General features: G+C 38.8%; 2 protein-coding genes across 5 annotated transcripts; one reads left to right on the top strand and one right to left on the bottom strand.

Moving 5' to 3' along the window:
• Positions 1–480: 480 nt before the first annotated feature.
• hmgxb3 (HMG box domain containing 3) lies at positions 481–10,681 on the top strand. 4 transcript variants are annotated; one of them, XM_024283401.2, is made up of 22 exons: positions 481–692; positions 1,194–1,339; positions 1,450–1,624; positions 2,217–2,459; positions 2,532–2,648; positions 2,720–2,824; positions 2,925–3,059; positions 3,135–3,316; positions 3,516–3,625; positions 3,711–3,779; positions 3,871–3,938; positions 4,021–4,119; positions 4,201–4,341; positions 5,237–5,538; positions 5,769–5,896; positions 6,231–6,362; positions 6,458–6,642; positions 6,898–7,120; positions 7,310–7,443; positions 8,267–8,386; positions 8,708–8,917; positions 9,204–10,681. In XM_024283401.2, exons 1-22 carry the CDS (start codon positions 690–692, stop codon positions 9,711–9,713), a joined length of 3,537 nt encoding a protein of 1,178 aa, XP_024139169.1. In that variant the 5' UTR covers positions 481–689; the 3' UTR covers positions 9,714–10,681. The 4 variants fall into 4 exon arrangements, with proteins under 4 accessions (XP_024139169.1, XP_024139168.1, XP_024139170.1 ...); XM_024283400.2 differs by having other exon boundaries at positions 482–692; positions 2,717–2,824; XM_024283402.2 differs by having other exon boundaries at positions 482–696; positions 2,717–2,824.
• Positions 10,682–13,126: 2,445 nt separating this feature from the next.
• csf1ra (colony stimulating factor 1 receptor, a) lies at positions 13,127–22,946 on the bottom strand. Its single transcript, XM_024283405.2, has 22 exons — positions 22,808–22,946; positions 22,577–22,646; positions 20,769–21,056; positions 20,411–20,698; positions 20,182–20,318; positions 19,941–20,106; positions 19,657–19,858; positions 19,226–19,341; positions 19,044–19,155; positions 18,721–18,920; positions 18,547–18,638; positions 18,328–18,454; positions 18,139–18,243; positions 17,944–18,054; positions 17,670–17,832; positions 17,511–17,593; positions 17,327–17,442; positions 17,117–17,239; positions 16,930–17,041; positions 16,761–16,860; positions 15,813–15,924; positions 13,127–14,767 (listed from the first exon to the last, which is right to left on the bottom strand). The coding sequence occupies exons 2-22, from the start codon at positions 22,626–22,628 to the stop codon at positions 14,621–14,623; spliced, it is 2,952 nt and encodes a 983-aa protein (XP_024139173.1). The 5' UTR covers positions 22,629–22,646; positions 22,808–22,946; the 3' UTR covers positions 13,127–14,620.
• Positions 22,947–23,009: the final 63 nt, after the last annotated feature.

Here is a 23,009-nt window from a genome sequence, read left to right as displayed (position 1 = left end):
TGAAATTCAGACAATAAATACCAATTAAGCAATGGGGTTTGGAAAGTCTGAAGGGAAGCTGCAGCTTTGATTGACAGGACCCCTATACATTCATGCTTATGTGTCATTACATTGTCTTTAAAAGAAAAAAAAACTTGTTGACAATTGTCAAATGTGGACTACAACAGTGAATTTTGCAGTTTTGGGGACAATTTCTACAGCTATTGGTGTGATATAACAGTGCATTTTATTTAAATTTACAGCAGCAAGTAGTTACAAATTTGATCCTTGTGATTCAAAATTAAAATTTTTTTTCTAGGTTTCAATTTCTCCAATAAATAAAAAGAAGAGCAAGCAGGGAAACAAAAGAAAAACCACGCTCCCGTGTGGTCAAAAGTTGACAACACACGTACTCTCAGGGAACGGCATAGGGTCTTCACGTGTCTAAAACGTCGCCTGTGATTGGTTAGTTCTTCTCCATTACGACATCTGATTGGTTAAAGAACATGACAACAATTCGCCATATTCTCTTTAGCAGTGGATGGAAAAGAAAAAGGTTCCGGTTTTAGCAAAACACATTTTTAACGACCTTTAAAAAAATCTTCAATAGAAGCAAAGACAATATAAGTCGCTAATCATATTAGACTTTATTTTTAACCTCCTCGTCGTGTTTTAGTGGTTGTTCTGCGCCGTTTCCACAGCTTCGGGCCATGGTAGGTAAGTCGCCAATAAGAATGAATTTCATTGGATATCTCTCGGTCTGTGAGCAGTATTGAAACACGCCGTTAAACGTTTTGTTACAACACTGAAGTAATCAAAACATTAGAGGCTGTTCTTTTGATTTAATTTCACCCTTAAGAATCACACAAGCAAGATGGCAGCTGCATTTTCCGTAGCATTATTTCCAACTTTTTTCTCCTCGAGGTTAAGATTGTGTTAAATTTTATATTAAATACAGTTTTATTTTGATTTCTCTAAGATATCTGCTCTCCTTTTTAAGAATTCCACTATTTCTAGTAAAAAAAAAATCTTAATGCAACATTTACTGTACATACATTATTTAGTTAAATATTTTTGCACAAATGTATACACATGAGAATATATATATATATATAGTGTATATGCAGTGTGATGGAGTTTACTGAGACAGATTTCCTGTTTGTTGAATTTGTGTGCTTACAGCTTCTTCTTTTTTTTCTTTTTTACTAATTTAGGAAGCCATGGACAAAATGGAAGTGTCAGAAGTTGTAGAAGTGACTGAGGAGGTGGAGGATTCCTCCACTCAAGCAAAAGTGACTACTCCAAAGAAGAGGAGTAACACACTTCAAGAGGGCAATGCCACAAAGTCGAAGAAACCAAGGTAAGTTAAGTGCTTTTACTGTTTATCAGACACAGTTTGAAGCTGACATACAGCTATTAAAAAGGAAAAATATATGCAACAGTCAATGTGAAATGTGTCATCTGCTCCAGGTCTGCCTATCTGCTCTACTACTTTGACATTCACCAAATTATGCAGCTTGAATCACCAAATTTGCCACAATCGGAGGTCAACAAGCGGATCAGCGAAGGATGGAAAAGGCTCAGTGTGTCAGAGAGAAGTTATTATCTGGAAAAAGCTAAGATGGAAAAGGATGGCATAGAAATGGTACGCTGTATTTTCACCCCTTTAAATGAACACATCTTTTTCATTCAGCTTTTTTAATGTTTTAGAGATTCATGGAACATATTATGGAAATATTTCTTCAACCCTCAGAAGTCTTTGAACTCACCTGTGTACATGCCAAGCATCAGCTGCTAACAATGTCGTAGGAATGGCACAGACTTTCTTAAATGGAAAACAAATGAACTCAAATTAGTTTCTGTCCAATTTTAAATAATATAATATGTGCAAAAATAATATACCAATGTGAGGTTAAATGATGTAAACTCTGTTCAGAGATCTTGTCTGAGAGAGAAAAGTAGAACTTCATTCCACAATTGCTTCACTTAGAAAACAAAGTGTGTGATGTGAGTATTTTAGGTAGGGTTATAAATGATGAAAACCTATTTTTTTGTGTTTAAAGATTTAGTATATCACACAGGAATATTATAAAAAATATTTTTAGCATGAATGTCAGCCTTCTGAAAACTCAATTTCTAATCTCTCAATGCTTTGGTGACTCTGCATGAATTATTGCATCAGTGTGCCATAGCATGGAGATGATCATCTTAATGATTTTTGTTGTTGTGCCCTACAGTCATCTCAGAGTTCCTGCAAACATCTGCCAGGCTTTCGCAAAATCCTACCCAGAACCACTTGCTTTCTGTTACCCAACGGCAGCTCCCTAACTCATCAGCCGGTTAAATCTGAGAATGACGCCTGCTTGCCCTCGACCTCTGTCACCTCAGAGACCCAGTTTCTGTCTCCAGAGTTGGCTGGAGAGGTGGAAGTCACTGAGCATCACATTGTTACTGAAGACGCGACAGAGGAAACGGCTGTGGTACCTTAATTCACTCCATATTCTTCTTCTTTAATCCAAAACACGTTGTTGACAGACATCTGTGTTCCACAGGGCTTTGCTGACTTCACAGTGGATAGCGTGGCGCTCAAAGGAAATGAGACCCAACTTATTGACAGCTGCTACAACCAGGGGGAAGCTACACAGGTGGTAGCAATCCTACCCACACAGGTAACACTCTTCTGCCAGTTGGGATCAAATGTTTTGAGCTGACGGTTAACTAACTTCTTTATTTGTAGAAGCTTCTGGAGCCCAAGTGTTTAGCAGATGCTGGTTCTTTGCATCCAGTGATGATGATCTCAGTAGAAGCCAAATCAGAGCAGATGGTCAAGCCGACAGAGTCAATGGTAAACACTGCAGTCATTTGTGAGAAATAGGAAAATATGACTGATGAGATCATTTTCTCGATGGAAGCTGAATCTTTATTTGCTTTTTTTTGTTCTGCAGTCTGTGAAAACATACACGAGGAGAGGTCGAGGGAGGTGTCCCAATCCCAGCTGCTCATTTGTATACGTCACCCGTCACAAGCCTTCCACGTGTCCCGAATGTGGCAGCCATTTAGGCGGAAAGTGGATGTCTGCTGTAAGTTTCCAGTAATTCTCTATTTAAATGCGATTGTGTGTCTGAAGATGAAACAAAGAGGTTGCTGCAATGCAGGTGGGACAGGGAGGTGATCATCAGCCGGAGAAGAGCTGCAGAGGAGCTGATCAGGACGGGAGCACTTATACTGTTAGAAGCTCAACCAGCGGGAGTAGTAAGGAAAGCAAAGGCTCCAAAAAACAATCCTCAACTGAATCGCCACTAGGGGGCAGCAGCACTGAACTACAGACTCATTTACAGTAAGTCTTTCTGCTTTTTCATTGTAGAGACTTGAACCTTCATGCAACTGAATTTCATTTAAGTTCAAGCTGACTGTGCACTTGAGGTTTTGTTAAATCGTTACTCAGCATAAAAGTATAAATCTTCAACTACCCTTTTCATTTCTTCTGCGGCTACTTCCTGTTAAAAGTTGGCCTGATGCTTCTTGTTGTTCTACAGAAAAATGAAAGCCCAGCCCAGAGTCCCGATTCCTCACAGACAGAGCAGGAGCTCCCCCATTGTGCAGAAGCGACCCGTCAGACCCATCCTCCCTGCCCCCTGTAGCACAGGTGAAATGATAACTAAAGATTCAGGAACGTTTCTGTCAGAGTGATACCCTTACAAGAATGAGCTGTAAGCTGGTTTGGGTTTTAGGTGGGACTCTGGTTCAGGTATTTACTGTGCCAGCTGAAAAAGGAAAGTATTTGGACAAATCGTCTTTTGGTACTTTTGACTTAATCTTTCGTTTTTGTATCTTTGCAGCAATAAAGCATGTGTTACTAATCATGATGTGGTTATTTATTTTTGCCTCAAGATAACCTCTTAGGTCTCAAGCCCAGTACTTTGAAGCAGCTCGGTCAGCTAGTTCCAACAGCTCACCAGGTTAACCCTCGCACGCTTTCAAATTACACCTTGAAGTCGACAAGTAATCTGAATTTTTCTTACTTGATCATTCGTCCTACAGGACTCCCCAGGCAAAGGGCAGATTGTGTCCTCGCTAAAGGATGGAGGCTTGAACGTCTTATCCGTCTTTCCTTTGGAACCACACACCTTTTCAACCTTTGTTAGTATACCTGCCTCTTATTCTGGCTTTTCTTTAAAATCATGTTCGCTCTAATGCATCCCCTCCTCTGTGTTCACTCAGGACCTGGGTCTGTCCACAGCACGAGGCAGGGGTCGCTGTAAGAATCCAGCATGTGATTACATGTATAAGAATAGACACAAGCCAGCAAAGTGTCCAAAATGTGGTTGTGAGCTGAGACCGAAAAAGGGCAAAACGACAAAGGTGAGGGAAACATTAAAACACACGGTTTCACTAATTCAGATTAGCTAGCCTTTAGATTTGTTTTTATAACCCCAAATCTTTGAGCAGGCTAGATGTTACACTTCTCAGCCAATGAGTCTATGATTTTATTTTATTTTTCAACACATAAAAATAATACTTTTTGACATTTTATGTTCTTTTTCCTATAGTTTTGCATTGTTTTTTTTTCAGAATGTGACTATTTTTACCAGAAGTTCCAATCATTGAACAGTTTCCCCTCGCATTTGCTGCTTCGCAGATTTTTTTGCATGGTTCTTATTTTTTACCTTTTTTGTTGTGTCCTGATTGGCTGTAGACCTTGTAACTCAATCTCCTCAGTTCTGTGTCTCCTGAACAAAATTCGTGCAGCTCGCCAAACTTGGACAAATCTTTGATCACAATCAGATCTTTGTTCACATTTTATAAGACTGGATTATTTTCTCTGAAGAATTGCTAGACTTTAACAACCCTTGTGCTATCCTAGGCATGTTTACATTAAAAGTGGGGTCATCTGGACCCTACAAAACAGCACTGAACATTTTTATTCAATAATTTTTTAATCTTCACTGGTGTTCGTGGCAGACATAAAATCCTGTCCACCTTTGTCATGGGAGAGATCACACATTAATACAAGGGTGGGGTCATCTGGACCCCATGAGGGTTAACGAGAGAAATGTCTGCATAGAGTGTATAAAGTGTATAGTGAGGAGTTTCACAACCTTAAAACATCTAACCTTTGTGGATTTCACCTATTGCAGCTTATTTACTAAACATATCCCCCACAATAAAATTTATTTTGGTGATTTTGTTTGAAACTTGTGTAATTTTATGTATACATTTCACTTCTTAATTCTTTCTGTTTTTTGTCTCCTCTCAGTCGGAGTCTTTGCTGGACCCGTATCTGCCCCTGACCCCCGGCCAGATCGATATCCAGCGTCAAAATACTGTGCAGCTTCTGCGCGGCTCTCTGCAAATTCCAGAGAGTGACTCTGACCTTCAGGAAACACTGTCCCTCATTGAGGAGCTTAATGATCTTAAAGTTATCTTGCTAGAAAGGGGTAACGGGGAAGACGGGACAGACACTAAAACCCTGCTGGAGTCAGGTTGGCCTCAAGCGTACGAGTCAGCGGCGACTCACTGTGGCCTGTGTAGCTACCCTCTCTTCAAAGGAGGAAAGGGGTGAGGAGTCGTTCCTTTGCTCTTTCGTTCTGTTTAGCTCATTTTTCCTTTAAGTCCCACTCCGATCATCTTGTGATGTATCGTAAAAGCATTCCCAGTAGTCTTTTAATTATGAAAATGCCATTTGCGCTTAACTCTTTGTTATATCATAACAAAATACCACAAAAACAGGTTAAAAAACAAGATTTTTATCGGAGACGGTCTTTAATGTTTGCCTGTGGATGTTCCAGAACTATCGCAGAGTCGGAGGACTGCTGGCTGCTCACGGATAAACTGCTGCAGGCTTCCACTGTTCACGTCAAAGTGTGTCTCAACCCTCAGTGTTTGGCCCTGCACAGCTTCACAGACCTGCATCCTGGTAAACGCCTCAGGAGTCAGCGGACATTCATTTAGTGCAGCACCTTCTCCACACCTTAAAACATCAAACTGATGTCACTGCTCAAGTCAAATCCAACTTCTTGATTCTTTTCCATATGAAAGTAGAATATGATCTTTAGCTCCAGATTTATAAAACTGTTCATAGTCTTAGACTTGTTTTTCAAAAGCAAAAGAATTTCAAGTTCAGACTCAAACAAACAAATAAGAATTAATGTTATATTTGTTTGAACAAAAAAATCTGCATTATTTAGATTATTTGCAGACTGTTCCTTTATGATCATCATCATTCTGAGTTTGTTTTTGCTTTATGACAGGATTATTTAATGTTGGAAACAGACTACTTGTGAGTATCAACCTATTCTTGAAGATTAGGAACAGCCTCAAGCAGGGTCAGTCCCCCTCTCAGGCTGCTGCGACAGCTTTCGACCACAACCCAAATCACCCAAGTAAGCACTGATTCTGTGATAAGTCTTTTATTAAGTTGTTTTGGTCTCCAGCACTTTTATTTATGTTCTTTCTACTGTCTGTTTCTTTGCATTAGTTCACAGATTGTGCCTAGAAGATTCTTCTCAAATTCAAGATCTTCTCCTGAACGGATACTGGGCCTTTGAGAGTCTCACAATACGAGATTACAACGACATGATCTGCGGCGTTTGTGGAGTGGCCCCAAAGATTGAGATTGCTCAGAGGGATACCAACAATGTCCTGGAGCTCAAGAGTGTGGAGGTGATATATCTTTGGTGGCAATAAACAATCTCACTGCGGTTAAATTGTTAGTTTAGGGCAAAAAACATAAAAGGGAACTGAAACAACACTTGAGAGTTACTTCCATTTTTCAGCCTTCAGAAGTGACATGACATTAACTTTGTAAACTATTCTTAAAAAAATGATTTTATCTGACCGTGTCAGTGTGGTTTTGATCAGAAATGTGTTCTGAGGAACGTGCGTTTTGTGACCTGTGCTGTTGTGATGTCTGCTCAGTTTACGTGGCCAAAGGTTTTAGCTCCAGATGAGGTTCTTGTGGATGATTTCTGGTTGACCATGGAGAGTGAGGCCATAGAGCAGGCAGCGTTCCCCGCAGACATCCCCATCACACGCGTGGATGCTTCCATCATCGCTCCCTTCATACCGCCTCTGATGAGGAACGCCACAGTCATCAACACAGAGAAAGACAAGCTTCTGTCCCAAACGCAGCAGCCATCAGGTACGAGCTAACTAAATCGGTGACTGGTTTTACCAAAACAAGATTGAAAGGAAGGTAATAAACCTTGAGTGACCCCAATGACTAACTCATGTGGTTCATTTGAGGAAATAATAACAAGTTTGTTTTCAGATGCAGAGTCTGATGCTCTCGTGTTGACTAACCCTCGTTTGCATCCTCATCGTGTTTCAGGAGATCCGTCAGTGTTGGTTCGTCTCATTCATGATGGTCTGCTCAGACTCGATAAGGTTGAGGATCATAATGAAGACGAGCTGAAAGCGATTCTGGAGCGCTGCGGGATCAAAGTCTCAGCTGGCTGCACCAAGGTGTGTGGGTTAAACAAACCTTTCTTCTTTGTCAGATAACGTCTTCACACCAGCCTAAAAGTCTGCTTTCACACATTATGACGCATGATTTCCCGCCCTGATTGACCCTCCCCTCTGATTGGTTAACTTCCATCATCACCTAATCTTTGCTAACTGTTTTGAGATGTGACCTTATTCATCTCTGTTCACTGAAACAGATTTAAACTAATTTTTAAATGGATTGTTTTGCACTTTTGACGAAACAACTTCCTTTTTTCACAATCGTATAAAATCTTTCTTGTTAATCCTTTGTCCAAAGTAAATAGTAATATAAAGAACAACTTTCTCCTCAATTTATTAAGCTGTTCTGACAGTATTTAATGCAAACACAGATGGGACATTACAAGCAACCATTTTAACATTCCCTTATGTTAGAAGCACATTTTTGGCAAATTGATGAAAAAAAAAAAACTTTCTACAGCCTTGTTTTATCTAAAAAACAAAAAAACTATCCACTGCTGCATGTAATAATTGTTATTTGTGGAATAAGAATCAATTTTTAGCAAATTAAATTTAATTAAACTGATTAAAAAAATACTTTCCAAAGCCTTATTTTCTTTTTAATAAAACAAGAATTATATATATAGCCAAAAACCCTTTTGATTAACATGCAAAACCAATAAGATGTAATTTCAGTGTCGTATTTTGACGTCTTACAAATTTTGACTTGTACACCAAGATGTTCCTAAAAAGAAAATCAGATCCATGAAATACAAGTTTTTAACAGGTTCTCGTTTTTGTTGACATCTATATTGAACATCTCCTGTTTTCTGTCTCCCCTCAGAAAGAGCAACTGGCTGCTCTTATCGACTTCTACACACACGTTTATTGTGGCGTCCCCACGGCTCCACAGCCGTCCTCCCATTTTACTGCCGGCAGACTGTCCAAGGTCTGCCCTCACAAGGTAAAACGAGCCGCCCTGCCTCTTCTCAGGTGGATGCTTAACATGTTTTCGATTCTTCAATAATCTTAATTTGCTAAAAAGCTTCAACCTGTTGTGATTTTTCTATAAATGACTTTCAAACTCAATTAAAAACTATGATAAGAATTCTTCTTATTGCTAGAAACTACATTCTTTTTCCAGTGTTGCTGGAACTAGTGTATCTCCAATGGAGTTTACAAGAAACATGATTATAATTATTTTATCTTACAAAAAAAAAAGTCAATATTGAGATTATTTTCAAGTTCAAAAGCATTACCTGTTCTCCCCTTACCCTGTCCTCAGGTGGTATCTTCCTCCAAGTATTTAGTTCGAGGAGAAACGGCCCGGGACCACATTGACCTGCTGCTGTCCTCTCGGTTCTGGCCTCCGGTCTACGTTTGTGACTGTGCACACGAGGTGGCTCTTTGCACCGACTTACAGTACCCAAATATAGCAACCCAGATGTGGGGCAGGAACCAGGGGGGCTTCTCTGACCCTTTGGAGAAGCCGGAGGTGAGGATTTAGTTTTCCAACTCCTTTTACTTCTTTACAAACACTTTAAATGTCCTTTTATATACTTTAAATAAACCAAAACTTAACGTACTGTGAAACACAACATAGTGAAATGTAGTGCTGCACGAAGAATTCTATGTAAGGAACTGCCATTCTGTCCCAAATCCCATAAATCTTTTTTTGTAAATCATTATGGCAAGAAAATTAAACACCTCCACAGTTTATTTTCCGTTAGTGTTTTCCAAGTGTATTTTATTTTGTAATATTTTCTCCTCTTTCCCTCCAGGTTGTGTCATGTGTAGAGCTGCAGGATCAGACGTACCATACTAATCTCTCAGTGGGATTAGAGAGCCAGCAGACGCACCCCATCACCAAATCGTCCTCGTGTTGGCTGGTTCGGCCTCCTCCTGGAGCAGACCAGAACCCACCTCCGGCAGAGCACCACTCCATGGCCCTCTGCAAACAGCTGCAGCCGCATATGGATCCGGTGTCAGAGATCGTGACAGCAAATGGAGACGAAAACGCGACGGCTGACCGGGACTCGAAAGAAAAGCCAAACCAAATCCTTTTCAACAACCCGGCTTATTACTATCTTTATAACCGACTGGTGGACTACCTCAGTAGTAAAGATATTGTCAGCCAGCAAATTACCCAAGTACTGAAGGCCTGCCAGCCGGGAGAGGTGGTGATCAGAGACTCGTTGTATCGACTGGGAGTGGCACAGATCAACTCGAAGGGAGAGGAAGCAAAGGGGACGGAGGGACAAACGGAGAAGGAAGAGGGTCAATCTGGATGAGTAAAAAAAAAAAAAACCTCTTGTTGCTGAATATTTCTAGGGCACTGTAAAATTGCATGAAGAGGAGAGCAATACATGGAGAAAGAACTATAAAAGAATCAAACTTTCACAATATAGAGAAAGTGTAAGATCACAGAGAGGTCAGAAACTCTATCTGTAAAGATTCAGATGGGAAAATCTAGCTTTTTGTATTATTTTTTTTAGGTTATTATGCCAAAATATATGCCTACTGCATTGAGATTGTTCTATATAGTATACAGTGTCTTTTATTTTGAAAGGGAAATCATGTCAACTATTGTCAAAAGTTAAAAACCATGTTTAGGAAAAAAATGTCTGTTTACTCTTAATGCTTATGTTTCATTTATGCAAAAAACAACAACAATAATTAATTTTTGAAATCATGGTAGGAACAGTAACCTAAATACAAATCAGTTTCTTATTTTTCTGAAAGTAAGACTTTTTAGCTCCTTTTGGGTTGAAGATGATGAGAAACTGACCCAAATGGCTTTTTAAGTGTTAAAGGTTGCAGACCTCTGATTGAAGCTTGAATTATGTCTATTATTCAATTTATATATATATATATATATATATATATATATATAAACTCCAAAATGTAAAATGAATTCTGAATTAAAACTATTGTGTGGTTGTTTTCTGTGCCCGACTTCAAAAAGGTTTTTAACAACCATTAAAAAGTCTTTTTATTGAGCAGGTATTTTTTTGCTAATTGTTTTTCAGTGATATTGAACTGTATTAGCATTTGTTGATTTTTCTGGACTATCATAATGAATTTCTATCTATAATGTTTCTCTGCGATAAACTAGCAGTTGTAAATCGTGGATTGATAAGCCTTTAATAAAAAAAAAAATGGTTGCCACATGAAGTTTAACCACATTTAATGGAAGCCAAGAACTTTTATCACATTTTTAAATGTGCCAGAAACCAATTTATTAATAAAATATTGAAAAGAAAAAAAGTATTTTTAAAATTGTTTGTTTTCTTTCAAAAGTTGTTTCGTCAGACTTCCTGGAATGCAATTCTCAATGGTTTGGAGAATTCCATCTTATCAAGATCACATTAGAAGCTTCTGATACGTTGATTGGAGGCACACCGTCTAACACAAGGGCAGCTTTTCATTACATCCCAGAAGAAACAAAAGAAAAATGGAACAAAAAAAATGTGGAGTGTTTCATAAATCTGTTTTAGTGTGTTTATCTGTTTAAACAAATATGCAAATACATATAATACAGCACTTATGATTGTCAGATACGAGATGCCTGCTTTTCCAGACATGCTTTGTGTGAAATATAAACAGATAAAGATGTTTAAGAATGGTAAATGTGACGGTTGTGCTACAGTTTCAAAATGCAGTCGGTGGATTTTAAATCTCCATTTCACCTCAAATCTTCTAACTCTCGTTCTAATCTATCAAAACAAATCTTCCCCGGTTAATGGACATCTTGAACTCGTGTTGAACTGTTGTTGATCTAGTTTCAATGTGTCTGCAGACGTGAGAAATGTGAGAAAAACCAAACCCTGAAGGCCAAAACAACTATCAGGCTTTTTCAGGGGGCGTGGCTGTTGTGCAACGTTTACACAACACTCTTGGAGACGCCAGGCTATTTTTGGACCAGATTTTGTTGGGAGTCGGTGCAACATTCCTTTAACACAGATTCAATGTGATTTATTTGCTACTTTCTCACAAATATGAATCACTCAAAACCTGTCACAGGCCAGTGAAGAGAAACGGGCCTTTGTGCCCTGAAGTGAGCTGAAAACTCTCTGAAATGACTGGAAAATGTCTGTCTCAGGTACTTATGGCCAAAAATACATCTTTGTTGAAACTGGGGGTTTTAAAAAACTTAAGGACAGAAAATTACTGAGACTCCATCACAAAAAAATCTGTTTGAAGGCTGCATCTTCATGCAACAAAATCAGAATCTTGTGAAGTTTAAAGAACAAAAACTCTGGACCGTAAAAAAGGTGTAATGAGTTTAAAGTCACATTAATATAAACATTCCTCTTTTAACTTAGCATAATTATATGGATATCAATGTGAAATCAGCCTGACAGTAAAAAAAAAAAAAAGATAAAAAATATCTTTCTTGATCTTTTTCATTATAATATACTCTTTTTCTCAACTGTCTAAACTTTAAATTTAAAATAAAAAGGACATATTTAATTAAGAACAATGTACTTTTACCTTAACTATTACAAATGACTTTTTTTGAGTCCTAATTGTCTGATTATTATCTCAAAAGCAAAAATTATCCACACCAAAAGGCTTTAAAAATGTGTTTCTGGGGTTTTTAACATAATAAAACAACACATTTATCTTAGTGGACATAAATTAAGCAAATTTAGATTAAAATTCTTTATTTTTTTTGTATTTTTTTTATTCAAACGATTTGAATCACCATCAGACACAAATATTAAATTCTTTTGAAAAAGATTGTGACTTAGAAAATGGGAAGAGGGGGCGGGGTTACTCCATGCCTATCATCCCGCCCACAACCCAAACATATTTGTAATGAACTACTGCCGGTCTGCAGACACTATGTTCCATAAAATCACACAGATTTTTTTAAATTTTGTCTAAAAACGACATATTCATGATTAAAAGACCACAAGGAACGCTTCAGCAATGGTTTTAAAAATCTTCAACTTGTACACAGAGAACTTGATTTAAAAAAAGTTAATTTGATAACATGATAAATAGTGACAGAACCAGAATGTGTCTCCATATATTTTAAAATTAAGTAATTTTTGTTAAACAACTACTGAAAAACTATTCACTGGAAAATACTTTTGCTAAAAATCCTGCCATTTTTGTCCAAGACGCCTAAAAAAGTTGTAAATATCAGCAAGACAAATGGTAGGATTAATAGAAACGCTGACATGAGGAAGCTGGTGTTTTTGTCATGAGTTGTTTAAACTGACAGTCTGACTCACTTTGAAATTAAATTTTCATCCCTTCATAAATTAAAGTTTGACAGCCTGTTTCGGACAATTCCAGTTTCCATTCTCTCTTGTTTTCTGGAGCTATGGGAAAATCTAAGTCTTAGAATCAAGAAGTTGTCAATTATGTTGATTTATTTGCTTTCTTTTATCTCTAAAGCTGCAATATGTTTAGGAAATTCAGGAAAATTTATTGACTTAAGTCAAAGTCAATCTCTTCAAAGACAAATTTTCAAATCTATTTTTAGCTTCTAGAAAATTCTCCCTCCTTGCATGAGGTGAACAATAAACATTAGCAAACAAGAATGTTGGTGTGAGCTCTACAAATGAGATCATGAACTCTTCATGTGACCTCTTTTGGGCACTACAAACTCAGCAAAAGGAATCAATCCTAACCTGCGTTTTTTGCAGCCAATCAAAGAAAACGAGTAGACGGACTTCAAACTTCATTGTTACTTGTGAAATCTGTTTTTTTTTTTTTAAAGCTAATTATTTTAATCCTGAAAAGGGAGCAACAATTTAGTCTTGAAACAACACAAATGAGGAAAAAGATCTAGACAGTTTCTAAATTACACTTCCCTAAAAAAAAGTTGGGTAATGTTTTCAGAAACTGTGGGAAATCTGAGAGGAAATGCAATTTAGAAGATGACCATTAAAAAACAGGAAGCTTGGAGAAAAAAGAACACAAAGACTTAATAGTTTGATTTCCAGTGATTGTGTTATCTGGTTGTTATGGTAGAGCTTTATTCAGTACCTTAACATTGATTTAATTATCTTTTTACATTTGATATAGACCTACACAAACACACAGAAACAAAAACAGATGAAAGGACTAACAGGAAAAACCGATGTACCACAATTTCCAAAGTTTCAGTGAAAATAAAGAGTATGTGGAAGCCTATTTACAGTATTTGACACATCAGTCTCGCTTCATTCAGATATAAGCGCCGACAAAATGCCTGAAATCACACGAATTTCTCATCTGTAGCTTATATCATTCCAAGATTCATTCAATTGGCAGTGTAGGCTGACTGCTACATACAGACAATGGAAAAGCGTACATCTTAACACCAGATTCCTAAAATGAGCTACAAAAATATATGAGGATTACATTTTGCCTCCCAACACACAAATAAAAACATTCACATTGTCAAAACATGACATATAGTTCATCTGGTCCAGCATGACTCCACAGACCTCCCTGTTTAGTTCAGTAGCATTCCCGGCTCCGAAACCGCACTGCACACCATTAATTGATTAGATTGAAGCAGAACAATCACATGTTGCTTTCCACTGACAGCCACTGCTGTTGTGTTGCAAGAAAGAAAGCAATGAAAGGCGTCCATAGAGAAAAAAAGACAACAACGCTATTGTCAAAGTCACAGTTTTTGGCCTTCTCTACGGTGGCTTAAGCATGTTTAAATCTGCGGGGAGGTGGGGGCTTTTGTGCTTTACATGGTAAATACAAGAAACAAAACTAGCTTAGAACCCACTTTTTGAATGCCTTCCTCTGGGAAACTGCATGTGAAAAAGGGATGAGAAGGAAGTGAACCTGCTGACAAAATCACCAAAAAAAAACAAGACTTAGTGATTAAAACATGTCTTAAGTTATTGGTGTTGTTAATAACTATAAAGAAGGGGATGCAAAAGGCAGGGATGTGGAAAAGCAGCCTGAAAGGGACCGTTTTTAGGGTGTAATTTTAAACGTTTTAGGATTGTTTGCAAGTTTCCTCCTTATGTGTCTGCAGCTGAAGTTTGACGTGGCAAGCTCTCGTCAATGAGTCACATGCTTTGCCGCTTGTCTGTCTGCAGAGCAGGCACAGCAGGAAAAAAAGGAAAAAACAGCTGTGACGATGACAGCCTGCAGCTCTGCAGCTCTGTAATCTAATCCCACTGTATTTATTGATCAGCGACTGATAGACTTGCTATCTTATTGTTGCTTAAGATCCTCAGCAAAACTGATAATTGTTGGTCTTCATTAAAAGCTGCTCCTCTTCCTCGTTGTCACAAGACTGGTCACAGGGGACGTTGTAGCACTTGAGCTCATCACACTCCTCACCCTCAGTGACCTGCTGCTGCATATTCTGGTAGATTACCTGTAAAGAAGAAGAATTAATCTGGTAGAACCGGGATAGGGAAAAACATACATGTTTGGTTATTTTTGCTTTTCTTTTGTTAAAGAACATAACAATATTTTATAGTCTATTTGAAAGAATAACACAAATAAATGTTGCAGCAGATGATAAATAAAATCCGTGTTTTATTCATCTGGATTTTTATGAAGATAAGAGCATAAAAAAAGGTAATAATAAATAAATTACTTTAGGGAGACCAAAAAGTAAAATATTTTATAGTGTTGTGGGTTTAAAAGCAGTTTCTTGCTAAATATAATCACTGCTTTGTCTATTGGGACTTTAAAATTCTTTTATAAGCTCAGACCAGGAATAAAAATATATAAACTAATAATAATAAACTAATAAAATAAATAAACAAACAAATAAATAAATTAATACAGTCATTTTAGGTGATGAACTGGTTCAACCAAAAATGTTTTATGGTGCTCTGGGTATAAAAGGAGTTTTCTTGCAAAAATAGTGTCAGTTTTTAATTCATCTGAATTTTTAATAACCTTAGAACAGGAATTAAAAATAAATAAATAATGGCTCCCGGACCAAAAATTAAAATAAATTGGTTCAGCTAAAAATATTGTAAGTCTTCTTGGTATAAACACAGTTTTCTTGCAAAATAGAGTTTTTTGTAGCATTTTTGATAAGTTCATATCAGTGATGACATAAAAACAAACAAACAAAAACAAAACTTTAGAGGGCAAAAAAATTAAGATGAAATGTCTCAATCAAAAATATTTTAAAGTCTTCTTCGCATTAAAGCTGTTTCCTTGCAAATTGGAAATTCCTTTTATTTATCTGGATCTTTGACAACCTCAAACCATGAATGAATAAAAAGAAAATAATAATGATGATAACATAAGGGAAAAAAATGAAAATGAATTTATTCAACTAAATTTTTTTCATAGCATCCTGGGTATAAAAGCAGTTTTCTTGTGAAATAGATTGCTTTGGTTAAGGGTCCTTTTTGAGAAACTCAGATCAGTAAATAAAAAAAATGTCTGCAACAATTCACCTGACTTGGCTCAAGCTGTCCACCAAGCTGCTGCTCAATCATCTGACTGATTTTGCTAAAAGTGGGACGCTCCGTTGGCTCCAGGTTCCAGCACATCTTCATGATCCCATACCTGGAAAAAAGCAAATTTCACTCAGCTAATCTCTCATTTAAATAAATAAGAGTTCATGTCTTAAGCCGTGCACCTACTTTCAACTGACAATAAAAAAAGGGTAGAAAAATGAAACAAACTAAATAATGAGAGACTTATGGAGGCTGTGACGCAGTTTGATGGAGGAGATCATAAGAAGCGCTGCCCCTGCAGTCCCATTTTGTTGCCGTGAAATAGCAGTTACATGGCATCCCAGCCTCGAGATCATGTGGCTAACAGGCAGAACCGAGGCCTGACTCACAGCAGGACAACGGGTGATTAGACCCTGACTCAGATTCAGGCCCTTCCATTTCCACAGCTGAGTTATTCTGGGCGGTGTGACAGCCACAGCAAATTAGGGCACACACTGAAGATTTAGCGCTTTAAGACATTTAAAAAAAAATTAGAAAACACTTTTGTTTAGTTAGTACATGTATGTATTTTTAAACTTTTCGTTCTGAATTAGTTCATCCAATACGAGTGCTTTAAAATCAGCAACAATGAGAGCGCATCCTGAGGTTTTACATGAGTTAGAATCTTGAGATGTCAGACGGCAGCAGATGAAGAAGAGTCTTTGTTTGGTTGACTTGAACATTTGGGCTGATTCCTTATCTGATGTTGGAATCAAGTCAGAACCAACAATCACCTTAACCTTTCCAGTAAGTTTTCTTGAAACCCCAGTACCGTAAAATGTCAAGTAATTTAGGTGCCTGAAAGGAACTGAAAAAAAAAAAAACCCTGCTGAGAGTCACCTGATGACCACAGTAAAACCCATTTGGAAGTGAAGAAGATAGGACCTAAAAATGCTGAAAGCTCACATTTCAGGTGGAGCAAAGTCTGGTTGAGGCATCTGGTAGCCACGCTTTACCATCTTGTAGAACCTGGAGTCCACAGCCATGCTAGGATAAGGGCTTTTGCCTACAATAAAGACCAATGTGTTAACATTTTTGCATAAAGAGTACAAAGATGGTGTGCATGCTTTTATACCTAAAGAGAAGATCTCCCACAGGAGGATGCCGTAAGACCAGACGTCACTCTGGACAGTGTAGATGCAGTCAAAGATGCTCTCTGGAGCCATCCACTTCACTGGCAGACGGGCCTTTTACATTAAAAAAAGTGTTTTTAATTAAATTGCATCTTAAGAAGGAGAGCTTTCATTTTCTGCATGGCTTACGTTGCCTTTAACCACATAGTTGGAGTCGTTCATGATGTCCCTCGCCAGGCCAAAGTCACAAATCTTTGCCTCTCTGTGACTGGTCAGGAGGACATTTCTTGCAGCTACATCTCTGTGAATGCACTGCACATAAAAACAAGCCGAATAAAATTTAGAATGAAAAAGAAGTTCATGAATTTAGTATCTCTCTACAACATCGAGGGTCCTTACATTTTTTTCAGCCAAAAACTGAAGGCCTTGAGCAACTTGATATGAGAATCTCAGCAGGTCATCCATGTCCAGCGGCCACTCGCCACTTTCCTCACATTCAGACTCTGGACACGGTTCTGGTAAGGAAAAGTTTCAGGGTTAGAAGGCAGCAGCTGCATCATTTAAGCCTCGATGCTGAGCGTACCTTGTGATGAGTCCGCGTTTGGCAGCACGCAGGGCCTCATCTCCAAGTAACTGCTGGAGGCTGAACTGGATATCCCACTGTCACTGTTAGACAATTTCAACTGTGTAATCGAGTCAACGTGGACATCACACATGTTTCTAAGCATATGCGAAAGTGTACCTTCTTATAAACTGCTTCTGACTGCAGACGTTCTTGTAGTCGCTGGAGCTCTCCTCCATGTCAGGGACATTCAAAACAAAATTTGCAAATGTCTCTGCCTTCAGGCGAAGAAAGTTCAGGAGGTCGCCAAGGCTGCAGTACTCAGTTATCACAAGAACAGGTCCTGAGGAGGAATCACGCTGCGTTACGGGCGGTTAAACGTGGAAATCGCTTAGTATGACTTGATTTTGTACAGACTGGACAAATTTTCTGAACCATGTCTGTGCTGTCTGACCTCCGTAGGTGCAGGCTCCGAGGAGGTTGACTATGTTCTTGTGATGCCCAAGGTGGCTGAGGATCTTGAGCTCAGACATTAGGGCCTCCCTTTCATCTGAGTGAGCACTGGCTGTAGACACACAGTACTAACATTTACTGATATTATTTTTACATTTAGAAACATTCATTTTTACTATTTGGAAAAAGAAAGTACTTTTTAACATTTTCACAGCTACACGCATCACGTTGTCATCCTTTCCCAGACCATAAGCTGTGGCCTCAACAACCTTCCCAAATGCTCCAGCACCCAGGATCTTCCCTGTCACAGAGAAAGGAACATTTACTACTAAAAAGAATCCATTTATGAGGATGCAGTGAATGTAGCTGTTAGCATGTTTCAAACCTAGTTTGAGTTTGTCCCTCGGGAACTCCCACTTTTCATTGTAGGGCATTTGTGTCGGGTCAATAAAGGTGTAATTGTTGCCGTCTCTGGCCTCAATAATCCTCCAACGTATCTCATACCTGGGTTTCTGAAACGCAGTAAAGTTGATGCAAAAAGTTGTGTGTTTGTCTTTGAGTTTATATCTAGAATCCATGTCACTCAGAACAGAACAGAGCTCACCTGCTTGTATTTGTAAAGCAATACAACCAGCAGAATAAGAAAGATTGCCAGAACACCTGCCGCTCCAGTCAGGGTGGAGGTAAACAGTTTGTCTATCCAATAAGAAACAAATTTAATTATTACCTCAAAATAACCTGAAATCTTTCAGGAAAAGGCATATGTTGTAATGCTCACCAGAGACCTCCATAGCAAATGTGTCACTGCTCACACCGACAACGTTAAAAGCCACGCATTCAACTGTCATCCTCTGGCTGGATGGCCCCACAGTGAGGATGCTCTCCACCTCCACAGCGCCGTACTCTTCCCTCTGGACCTCCACAGTGGGAGCCTGGAGGGGGATTGCCAACTGCAAGCCTGTGGTGTTTTCATTGCACCTGCCTCAATGCACCAGAAGGTCAGGAGAGGAAAAAAAAAGGAACATTGGTGCCTAATATTACCTCACTTTTGAACATGTGAGAGCAAAGGCTGTTTGATTGTAGGGTGGGGGTTGTGCTTACGTGGGTCTTATTCCCAAACACTGATACCAGATGATCCTCGGAGCCGGGTACCCAAATGAAGTGCATGTCAGAGTGGTTACGTTTTCCCATCGCACCACAGCAACAGGTCTCTCTGCAAATCAAATATATATCTTTTGATGAAGCTTGTGTTTACAAAAAGCTGTGATGTGTGTGTAACTTACGGTACATCTGGACTTGAAATGTGATGGACGCGTTGGCCAACTCGCTCCGGACGTTAAAGGTGTACTCTCCCTGTTCGTGTATGTTCATTCTCTTAAGCTGCAAGGTAGCGTGGTATCTGAAATAAGAAAATACGTATGAATATTAGTGGAAAAACAGGAGCGTCTGTAGAAACAAAGGAGACTAATTCTGTGGTTAGATTACAGACAGTGATGTATCATCGCAGCGTCTACAGTCAAAAACAGAACAGATCTCTTCCTTTTTGCCGTTCTGACCTTAGCTGAGATACACTGACCCTCATGTCCCTGGTCAAATTTACTCAGAAACATCACTTCTCCAATCTAGAGCTGCTTCCCTTTACAGAGTACGCTCGATTGGTTCCATATTTAAACTTCTGAAAGCAGGAGCCTTTCTTTGAGCCTGGCGTCTGTACCTGTTGTTGTATCGGATGAACTTGTGTTCCTGTGTGTATGTGTTGGGAGATGTAGGGGTGTGCCATCTGTGCTCTGTAATGCGTGGATAGGCTTCGATGAGCACGCTGAGCTCCAGATCTTCTCCTTCATTCACCTCCACTGACAGACCCTTGTGTGCCAGTTTAGGTGACAGCTGGGGTGACAGCCTGATGTAGGGTTTGTCTGATCGAGACAAAAAAAGAACTCACTGTAAACTAATCCAGATTTCTTTAGTGTCTTTCATGCCAATAGGGCCATAACTTACCTACAACTAACAGGTATGTGGTTGAACTGTTCACCCCAGCTTCATTAGTACCAATGCAGGAGATGTTTCCTGTGTCTGCAAGGTCCACTGCAGCAATACTCAGAATGCTCTCTATGTCCAGGCGATTCTCCCCATTGGAGCGGACCTTCTCTTCTATCTTTGGATTCTTGAAAAATAGGAAATGAAATCTAAGAATCTGGAAAATAAATGCATTGAAGGCTAATAAATGTCTCACACTTACTGATTTGGTGGTGTACTTCCAAGTGACATTGTAGTAGAAGTTGGGATTGTGTGTCGTGCAGGGGATCCTAATTTCTTCTCCGGCAATTCGTATGTATTCTTCTTGTTCTAGGAAGACGTATGGAGGGAATCGAAGTCCTAAAACGGGAGGAAAATATGTGAGTGTTGGAATAGAGGCACATCTTGCTGAGTTTGCTGTAAATCTTTAACAAAAAATAAAAAGGTCTCACTCTGAATAACATTGATGGAAAAGGCCTTGGAGGTCTTCTCCACCCCGTTGACCCTGGCTGTGCAGACATAGTCGGCGTTAAAGTTGGGGTGGAGGCTGTGGATGAGGATGCCTTGGTGCCTATAGATGGTAAAGTTCATTCCTGGGGGGACGCTGGTGCCGTTGTCCATCCTGAGGCCCAGCTCTGTGGCTGAGGGGTCAGTGAGCAGACAGGGCAGCAGGTAATCTTCACCCTCCTTCTTCACCACTCTCAGAGATGTGCTGCTGGTCCAGAACACCCGGTTTGGATCTGAACGAATCAGGTAAAATGATATGAGATGGATGACTCAAAATCACAGAAATCTTTGGACTTCACTCACCTTTTACATAGACATGTATCCAGGAGGTCAGGTTGGGGGATTGTGACCTGGCAGTATAGAAGCACTTGTACGTTCCAGTGAACTCTGCTGTGGCTCGATCCACCTTAAAGGTGCGGACAGTCCCGCCGCCCCGGGACACGTAGCGTCTGTGTTTGGCCAGTCTGGGCTGCCAGTTCACTGGCTCATCACCTTCACATCTCAAATCTAGAATGCTACCAGTTTTTATCACCACCTCAGAGCTCCCCACCAACCGAGAACTCAGTTTGATCACAGGACGCCTCCGTTCCACTGAGGGAAAAATACAAACAAATGAATTCACTTGATGTTTTATGCTTGAACCATTAAATCTAACTGTTCTTTTGGGTTTTAATTAATTGGTTGAAACCAGAAAATGTCTTCCTGCACTTGGTTCTTCTTGGCGTATCTGGTTCAACTCAGGGGAAACAAAAGTTAAAAGTGGACAATTTTGTAAAAAGTATTACCCAAATGAAAACAAAAAGATGATTCACAAATTTAAAGGGGAACAGAAAGATAGTTTACATTTTCTGGGAAGGCATTGTTGAAAAGGAGGAAGCTCTCAGGACATTCAAGATGTGCTAAAATCTGTTGTGTTATTTATGGCTTTAAAGGGATAAATCAAGACAGTAAAGGGAGTTTGCCTTTGTTAACCTGCACATAAATATAATCACACTTAAAAAACCCCCAGCAGAAGTAAAAAAAAAAAGTTTTCATGGAGGCATTTTGGACTGTTTTTGAAGCAGAACTGAGATTCCACATTCAGCATGTTTTTCTCCTCATCTCACCGCAATATACCTCAGTGAGACTGGGAGTGGAACATTTTGTGCTAATCAGCAATGAGGTGTTTGAGTTTTTAAGGTTTTCAACCTCCAAATAACTCAAATTATAGCTTATGGATTTTAATTTGTTTCAATTTAATTATTTATTTTAATTTACACTAAACAACAAAAATAAAAAAAAATATTGCACATTTTCTAATACAAGGGAAATAAAAAGGAACAGAAAGAAGAATACTTGTTTTTCTGTCCCCTTTACACTTCTTAGATAAACAAAAACAGTTATGGGTAAAAAATATATATATTTACATATATAATAAAAATAAAAATAGAAAAGGTACTGCATCTAAACATATATATATATATATATATATATATATATATATATATATATATATATATATATATATATATATATATATTTGCAGTATAGGATATGTTTGTGGTTTACTTCAAGGTATTTTGCTTAGAATGACCCTTACACTGGCTTATTTTTAAGTAGTGCCTGGAATTAAGCAATATGGTTGAAACTCATCCCATAGGCTGCATTCAATGTATTTACCCTATATTTAGATTGTCAGCAGCAGATTTGACATGCTCTAATGCCAGACCATCATGAATGCTGATCAGCAGACACGAATGTACAGTTCGTAATTGAAAAATAGGCAGAAAAAAGAAAAACATGTCAGGAATGACTCTCCAAACAGGTCGTGATGTTGTCAGTCGTATGTTGGATGAGCTCATCACGGCTGTACAGTGAGCCACTCAAAAAGCCGCCTATAAAATATCAGTGGAATGTTATATAACTAATTGGTTTTGTGTGGAGGAGATCATCCACAACAATAGAATCTAAGTTTTACAGGCTTTTTTTTCTTTAGTTCTGTATGTTGGTGTGATTTATATCCCTCTTGTGAACTCTCATTCATGGATTTTTAGACTGTTGGACAATTAGATTTAGAATAATTTAGCTAAGAAAAGAAAAGGACATAAAGAGAAGCAGGAAATCTTGTTTACCTGAAGTGGTGGGCGCCACCATCAGCAGCAACAGTGTGAGGTAGGGCCGCATCCTGGATCAGCTTCAGTTCTGCAGGTTCACAGTCAAACAGCTGAAACTTTTTTATCTTTTAGAGCTGATATCACTTCAATCCCTCTTACTTGTTTTGTTTTTTCACTCATCAGACCACCATTCCCACCGAAAATGATATATTTGACACTGTAAAAACCAATAAACCAATAAATTCTCACCAGCAGATGCTTTCAGCTTGACAAAGAGATGCAGAAGACTTTGAAAGCTCCCAGCATCCAGAGCTGACACCTTCTTCCCTGCCTGTACGTCTCTGCTCCTATTCTTCCTCCTGCTTGTTTTCAGTCTCCTGAATGTAGAAGTCACACTGCAAACATCAGAGAGCTTGTGGTGGGGAGAGGAGGAAGGAGGGAACTGTGTGTA

This window comes from Oryzias melastigma, linkage group LG10 (genome assembly GCF_002922805.2).
Source record: "Oryzias melastigma strain HK-1 linkage group LG10, ASM292280v2, whole genome shotgun sequence".
Taxonomy (NCBI): Eukaryota; Metazoa; Chordata; class Actinopteri; order Beloniformes; family Adrianichthyidae; genus Oryzias; species Oryzias melastigma.
The sequence above is the reverse complement of the archived record's forward strand: the minus strand, read 5'-3'. Positions and strand labels throughout refer to the sequence as shown.